Source organism: Pinus tabuliformis, chromosome 9, assembly GCF_031772625.1.
Source record: "Pinus tabuliformis cultivar Carrire ecotype Pingquan chromosome 9, CPIR1, whole genome shotgun sequence".
NCBI classification, from domain to species: domain Eukaryota; kingdom Viridiplantae; phylum Streptophyta; class Pinopsida; order Pinales; family Pinaceae; genus Pinus; species Pinus tabuliformis.
This window is the reverse complement of record NC_142307.1, coordinates 595,025,725-595,033,929: the sequence shown is the minus strand read 5'-3', so window position 1 is coordinate 595,033,929 and position 8,205 is coordinate 595,025,725. Positions and strand designations below refer to the sequence as shown.

At 38.1% G+C, this 8,205-nt stretch overlaps 1 protein-coding gene across 1 annotated transcript; it reads left to right on the top strand.

The window, feature by feature from the left end:
* Window positions 1-2,212: 2,212 nt before the first annotated feature.
* Window positions 2,213-2,930, top strand: LOC149149970 (putative disease resistance protein At1g15890). The gene is made up of 2 exons (XM_089442643.1): window positions 2,213-2,396; window positions 2,512-2,930. The coding sequence occupies exons 1-2, from the start codon at window positions 2,213-2,215 to the stop codon at window positions 2,928-2,930; spliced, it is 603 nt and encodes a 200-aa protein (XP_089298769.1).
* Window positions 2,931-8,205: the final 5,275 nt, after the last annotated feature.

Sequence of the window (8,205 nt, the reverse complement as noted above, 5' to 3'; positions counted from 1 at the left end):
AAGAAATGACCAAACTCTTCCACATAAAGATACAAGTAAGGAAGATACATATTATGCTCTTTGAATCAAGATCACATGCAAATCTCATTTCAGTAAAGCTAGTATATAAATTTGCATTGGAAGTTTGTGATCATCCAAGCATTAGGATTAGTAAATAAGGAAGCATAGTTAAAGGAAAACAATGCAAAATTATATTAGTTATCTGTGTTTATTTTATTAATGAGATAGATTTAGATGTAGTTCCCTTTGATGTATGTGGAGTGGTGTTTGGAAGTCCCTACATGGTTGTAATTACATAATTATTTAACTATGATTGATATGATAGCATGGGAGAATGAATGCTTTGTAATCAGTTTTTGCCATTATCGTTCAATTTAATCTAAGATCGATCGAAAATTGCAAAGTAGCATATAAATATCATATTTTTTAATTGGATGGGAAGAAATTTAACAATAAATTAGTGTTGAAGATATATTGTTTGAGTGGGTCAGCATGTTTTTTTCCAAAAAGTCACAAAACATGAGTTTTCTTCTTTAAAAAAAAATCACAAAAAATGTACTTGTTTTTCTTAAGAAATCACAATTTCAAAACTATAAAAATAAAATATTTATAACTTGGTACAATCACATCTCTAAGCTGATATGGACAGTTGATCCCCACAAATCTCTGATCCAATTCCTAACCAGATTATGTACACTTAAAAATTGCTCTAGGCGCGAGGATCTATAAAGTTGGACAATCTGTTTATCGATTCCGCATTACCTGTAGATATATATAGGTCTAAATGCACTTAATTTATTCCACAAACCTCTAATTGATCCAGAGAACTTTCTGCCGTAGAAGCAATTGAAGATGGCCGAATACCACAGCTGCATCTTAGCGAAAGACTTGAGGTTTCAAACGGTTGGCAGAGTCATCGGATTTCATTTACTTTCGATTTCTCACAAACGACTGGCAAAGCCCTAGAATTTCTTTTTGTCTAAATCTCTAGCGCACCGACAGGATTTCTCCAGACGCAGAGAAGAAGTGGCGGAGGTTAATCAGTTCTTCCTCGCTCGAAACAGACTTGACAGCGGTAGAATACCAGTGCTCATGATTGGTAAAACAAGCCGCAATCTTTGACTTATTAGGCTGGCGGCGCTTGGTTGGCTGTGCGATTGGTAATGGCACAACGTGGGAGCTGTTAGGGAGAGTGACGAAAGTGGTTGATTGCTTGGCCACCGCCGGCGGGGATGAATCCAAATGCAAGGCATATAAGATGACCTGTTATGGATTTAACTATACGTGTCATCCTCAGATTTGCTATGGATAGACGAGGAAGGTCGGCGGGCGATCACGCCCTTATAGAACACCTTCCGTTTAATAAGTCAGACTGCAATTTCAATAACAATCAATAATGTCTAATGACTGTGTATCCCATTACTATTATTACTCATTTTACAACTAAAACATTTGGATTTATGACTGATTTTCAATAAAGACTAATGACTGTGTATCCCACTACTGATTTTACAACTAATACGTTTGATTCTACAACTAATATGTTTGTATTTATATGATGATTGATTTATATAATAACCATGGTAGATCAACTCAATCTGCATTTTGAATAACGACTTATGACTTTGTATCTCCTCCATGACTTCACAACAAACATGCATATTCTTTGTATTTATATTTGATCGTTAGCCTGTGTTATAATGTCTCTCGCCCATTTAGACGCGGGATTTCTTGGGTTGCCGAGCCAAAAAGAAATGGCAGTGACGGCTATTATCACCGGAGTGGCAGCCAATACATTCAGTAGCGCTATTGCTCCACTCATCCGGCAAATAGACGATATTATTCGGTTGGATGAGAACCGTAAGCTTCTGGAAGTGCAGTTAAATCGTATGAGGACTCTCTTACTCGATGTTAGTGATCAATTTCGAGATGGGCAATAGACGCCCTCTCAATCTCTGCAAAATTGTCTGCGAAGGATGCAAGATGCAGTTGGAAAAGCAAGAGAGTTATCGACTGCTCTCGAAGGCGGCAGCGGTGTATCAGTTGGCTCCTTTGCAAGCCTAAACTTTCTACAGAAATCCGGAGGTGGAAGACAACTTTTGATGAGCTCTTTCGCAATCTTCAAACTGACTTCTCACCACAGCAGGCAAGCTTACTGCTTCAAGACCAACCGGAGACCGGACTGATAGGGTTGGAAATTAAATGTGCGGAAATGCGGCTTGAGAGTTGGATTACAGAAGCTCCCCGCGATCGGATATTTTCTGTATATGGGATGGATGGGGTTGGAAAAACGGCTTTGCTCAAAAAGGTCTACAACACCTACAAGGTCGGTGATGTTTTTGATCATGTGGTTTGGGTTGCAGTTGCTCAATTTTCCATTCTAGAGTCGCAGAGTCGTATGGCTTCTGCAATCAATCTAGACCTCACTAGTTGTTCCTATAATGATGTTGATGCCCGGAAAATAACGCTGTCGGCACTTCTCAGGACGAAGAATTTTTTTCTTGATTTTAGACGACATGTGGAGCGCAGTCACTCTAAAAGAATTGGGCGTGCAATTGGGCGAGAACAAAGGGAACAAAGTTGTTTTTTCTACTCGAAATAGGGATCTGATTCCAGCAATGAATGCAGAGCAGTCCATGCAAATACAGCCACTACCAAGAGAGGAGGCCTGGGAACTGTTTTGCAAAGTGGCTTTCAAAGACGGGGATGTGCCTGAGGAGATAGAGCATATCGCCAGAGTGGTGGCGGAGGAGTGTAAAGGGTTGCCCTTGGCTATAAATGTAATAGCCTCAACAATGATTGGAAACCAGGCTGTAAATGAGTGGAACCTTGCTTTAAGGCAGATTCAGACAGTGGATTCAAATTTTCCAATGACTCGTCCTCGAATTGATAGAGATTTGTATGAGCGATTGAGATGTGTTGAAATATAATTCCAACTCCGCATTTATTGTAGCGCTGTTTTGCAAAACCACCCAGACTTCCCCGCACCACCTTTTGCCAAACGTGGTATTTCGTGCTGAGGCTTTGATCACCTCGACTTGCTGCCAGTCGCCCAGAGTACGATTTCAAAACCCCCTATCCCCAGAAGGTAATGTTCGTTTGGTTTGGTCAAGCGATATTTGTCCGATTGCGAGGATGACTGTCCGCCGTCGATCAAGTCAAAGCTGCGTACAGGTTTGCAGGGCATGGAGATTGCGTGGAGTAAAAATTTTTTTTTGACCGCCGATGACAGGGAAACAGTTAATGTAATTTATTTTGATTCCTAGAATATAGGTAAAGGCTTTTAATTTTAATGTTTTTTTTCGGGTGTAATTTTTGTTGGGTAGATGTAAAACAAAAATGTCAACCTCTGTTTTGTATTGCATTACAATGAAGTGAAAACAAGGGGAGAAACAAAATTTACACACAGTGGTGTAAATGTAATTCTTCGTTGGCGAAGATATGCAAGTAATATGAAGCAGAGTGAAGTTTTTGTGTTGAAAGCAAATTGAAAATGCACAGCAGTGCGAAGGAACTGTGTATGTAATGCTTTTTTTTCGCTGGAGGTTTTTGTAATACGCATGAGCATATGATGAAATTTTTACAGCAGTAAATCTATGTAAGAATTTCTTATTTTATAGCAGTGAATGTAAAAGTTTTTCACATAGCAGTGAATGAGAATTTTACACAGCAGTGTAAAATTATTTGCAAAAGAGACAGAGTAATTTTTTTAAAGTTTTTGGTGAATCCCTTTGAGAGAGAGGAAGAAATATGTAACAGACATTATTTATCAATGAATATAAAGTTTTTTATGGGTGTGAAAAATCTCTGTTCTCAGAAAACAATTTAGCTTCCATATGTAAAAGATCTTGTGGCAGAAACAAAGCATTTTCTCTGTTATTTTGTGTTTGAAATTACTAGAAATTTCCAACAAGATGAAGCTACGATAGTTTACCCCATGCTCATTTGAAAACCTGTTTTATGTATTGTCTGATGACTCCAGAGGACTGGTACATTCTGGTGCACATGATATCGCACATCTGGATCGCAGAAGGTATAATAAAGGGCAAACATGTGGACTCCTTAATGGATACTATGCATAGCTACGTAAAGTTACTTGCCGATCGTTCCTTATTCCAATTGAGAGCAGTTGGTGGATCCAGTTATTGGAGCATTATGTTTGGCGTTCACGATGTTGTGCGGGACATGGCAATTTATGTGGCAGAGAAAGAGGGGAATTTTGTATCCAGTGCAGGTGAACATTGCCCCGACATCGACGCCCTTTTCCCCGACATCGAGACACGCCATAATTGCAGGAGGCTCTCCCTTTTTGGTACCAATATTACATCTCTCCCCGACATGGAATTGGGATGTCCAAAATTGGTATGTCTAGCTTTAACACTCAATCTTGAATTGAAAGAGATTCCAGAAGCATTTTTGCTTAACCTCGTCTCTCTGAAGGTGTTGGGTTTAAGGAACACGACGCTACAATTATTGCCAAGATCGTTGTCGCAATTGAAACAACTTGAATATCTTAATTTGAACTATATTCAAATTGAATATGTGCATTTTGTTGGAAATTTCTGGTAATTTCAAACACAAAATAACAGAGAACAATGCTCTGTTTTCTCCACAGGATCTTTAACACATGGAAGCAAAAAAAAATTCTGAGCAGAGCAGAGTTTCTCACACCAAAATAAACTTGTATTCATTAATCAAACAACAGCTGATACAAATTCCTTTCTCTTAGAGGGATTCTCCAAAAACTTCCACAAAAAAATACTCTATTTTTTCTTGCACAAAATTACACTACTGTGTGTGTAAAATTTTACAGTTACTACTGTAAAAAAAAATTCTTACATTTACTGCTGTAGATGTAATTCCTTACACATTCTTACATTTACTGCTGTAGATGTAATTCCTTACACATGCTGCTGCATTTTCTTTTCATTATATTTCAACAAAACAAAAGAAACATCTTAGCGCTGCTGCTGCTACTTCATTTCATTACTAAAAAAAAATATAAAACATTCACATTACTGCGTATGGTAATTTCATATTCTCAAAAAAAATTACATATAGGGGCTGCTCTGTTTCCTTGCATAACTTCAACCAAAAAAAAAAATTCCACGCTACCATGTTCTTTTTCATCTTCACACTGTTGTGGGGTTACATTACGAAAAAAAAATGAACAAAAAAAAACATTACATACTACTTTGGACCATACTCCCGTAGACAATAAAAAAGTAATAAAATTAAAACATTACATATACGTTTACCTATGCCCATACTTCCCGTGAATTAAACAAATAATAAAATTAAAGTTTTACCAACCTTTACTGACCGGAGTAAATTCATTAATTATTTTACTGTTAAGCCTGGCGGTCAAAATCAAAAACTTCACGTTAAGAAATTAATGCTGCAGGGTGCAAGTCTGATCGTCAACCGTTGATGTCAATCGAATGGCTGACACAATTTCCCCGGAAGCCCCTTTTAATCGAACTTTACGTTCCAGGGGATTGGTGGTTTTGAAAAGTCAGCTCAGACACGTGGTAGCAGTTGAGTGTGATCGGAGCCTCCTCACAAAATACCACGTTTGGCAAAAGGCGGTGCGGGGAAGTCTGTGTGGTTTTCCTCAACGGTTTTGCTGCATTCAATGCCGCAGTTGAAATTATATTTCAACACTCCCCTTTAATTTCAACTGCTGGGTTATCAATCATACCCAAACATTTCCTCAAAAACTCAAAACTTTTTTGGTCCAATGGCTTGGTCAGTATGTTTGCAACCTGTTCCTGAGTCCTACAATGTTGTAAAACAATTTCTCCATTGTTCACCAATTCCCTGATGTAGTGAAACTTTGTGTCAATGTGTTTCGTTCTCTTATGAAACACCGAATTCTTGGATAATGCAATAGCTGAACTATTGTCACAAAAAATCATCATTCATTTTGCCTGCTCTTGGCCTAAGCTCCTTAACATCCTTCTCATCCAAACTGCTTGACATGCTGCTACTGTAGCTGCCACATATTCAGCCTCTGCTGTAGACAATGCTACAATAGGCTGTTTTTTAGAAGCCCATGAAATGGCTCCTGAACCCATGTGAAGAACATAACCGGATGTGCTTTTCCGATTATCTACACTTCCAGCCCAATCACTATCAGTGTATCCAAATAAATCTAAACATTCTGAAGTAGTATATAAAATCTCAAATCTTTTAGTACCTTTAACATACCTCAGAATTCTTTTTGCTGCCTACCAATGTGCTTCTTTTGGCCTCTCCATGAATCTGGAAATTAAACTAACAGCAAACATTATATCCGGCCTAGTTGCAGTTAAATACATGAGGTTGCCAACTATGCTCTTGTACAAACTAGGATCAAAATCCTTGCTGCTGTCCTCTTTGCTGAGTTTTAATCCCATCACTGTGGGAGTGATTGTTGTCTTGCACTCTTGCATATTAAATCTTTCCAACACTTCATTAGCATATTTTGCTTGTGAGATAAAAATCCCATTTTCATTTTGATCTATTTCTATTCCTAAGAAGTATCTCAGCAAACCCATGTCAGTCATCTCAAATTCTTCTTTCATGACTGTTTTGAAATTTTCAATGAGATAATCATCATTACCTGTGAAAATAACATCATCAACATATAACACAACAATTAGCATTTTACCATCATTTTCTTTGATGTAGAGGGTGGGTTCTCCCTCACATTTTTCAAAACCATTTTCTAGTAGATAAGAATCTATCCTACTATACCACGCTCTTGGTGCTTGCTTCAGCCCATAAAGAGCTTTCTTCAATCTGCACACTTTGTTCTCTTAGCCTTTCTTTTCATAGTCTGGAGGTTGTTCAATGTAAACCCCTTCCATTAACACTCCATTCAGGAATGTTGACTTCACGTCCATTTGGTAAACTTTCCACTTATTTTGCGCTTCTATGGACAACATTGCTCTCACTGTTTCCATTCTTGCAACCGGTGCAAAAGTTTCCTTATAGTCTCTTCCATACTGCTGTTTGTATCCTTTAACAACAAGTCTTGTCTTGTATCTTTCTATTTTGCTTTCAGCATTACTTTTGGTCTTGTAAACCCATTTAACTCCAATGACTTCTTTATTTTTTGGTAGCTCAACTAAATCCCATGTCTTGTTTTTTTCTATGGCATTGATCTCCTCATCCATAGCTTCTATCCATTTCCTATTCTTAATTGCATCTTCGAAATGAATAGGGTCATCAACATGACCATATAATCCAAACAAAGAAGTCATACCTTCATCATAAATGTCACTTAAATTTCTGAATTTCTTGCCTCTTTCATTTGGTGTGCAAGTGCTTGAAAAAGCACTTGAATTTCCTCCTTGTGGTGTGCCTGGAGAAGCACTTTCATTTCTCCTGAAGGTTGTCTCTTGCTGTCCTTGTGTTAGCGCTGCTGTTTGGGAATGTATTTCAGCCATCTCCTCATCATTTTCATCATGAGACAAACAATTTTTAACGTTTACTGTTTTCTCTATGCTTCCATCCCAAGCTTCCTCCTCAATGAACTGAACATCTCTGCTCACAAAAAACTTCTTGGTAGATGGGATATACAACCAGTAAGCTTTGGATTCCTCACTATATCCAATGAAAATACATTTCTCCCCTTTGCTGTCCAACTTCTTCCTTAACTGATCTGGAATGTATGCATAAGCCACACATCCAAAAAATTCATGTGGGTGACTCCTTGCTTTCTCCCACTCCATGCTTCTTCCGGCACTTTGTTCATGACTACTTTTGTAGGACACCTATTCAAAATATATACTGCACAGTGTACAACTTCAGCCCAATAATCATTTGGCAAATGCTTTGCCTTTAACATGCTCCTCGCCATATCCATGATGGTCATTTTCTTCCTTTCAGCAACTCCATTTTGTTGCGGAGTGTACCTTGTGGTAAACTGTTTGTGTATTCCATTTTATCTACAAAACCATAGGAATTCCTTGGAGATATACTCGCCTCCTCTGTCAGTTCTTACAACTTTGATATGCACCCCGCTTTGGTTTTCCACAAGTGCTTTAAAATTCTGAAATTTTTCAAACACTTCACTTTTGTTCTTCAGGAAATAAACTCAAGTCTTTCTGGTGAAATCATCAATGAATGCTAGAAAATATTGGCTGTCTGCTAATGATGGAGTTTGCATCGGTCCATATAAGTCTGAGTGGACAATCTCTAAGGGTGCTTTTGCCCTTA

Excerpts from the sequence above, each read along its gene's own strand:
- LOC149149970 (XM_089442643.1), top strand. The coding sequence starts at position 2,213 with ATGCGGCTTGAGAGTTGGATTACAGAAGCTCCCCGCGATCGGATATTT. Across the intron at positions 2,397-2,511 it reads CATTCTAGAGTCGCAGAGTC|ACGACATGTGGAGCGCAGTC; the intron begins GTATGGCTTCTG and ends TCTTGATTTTAG.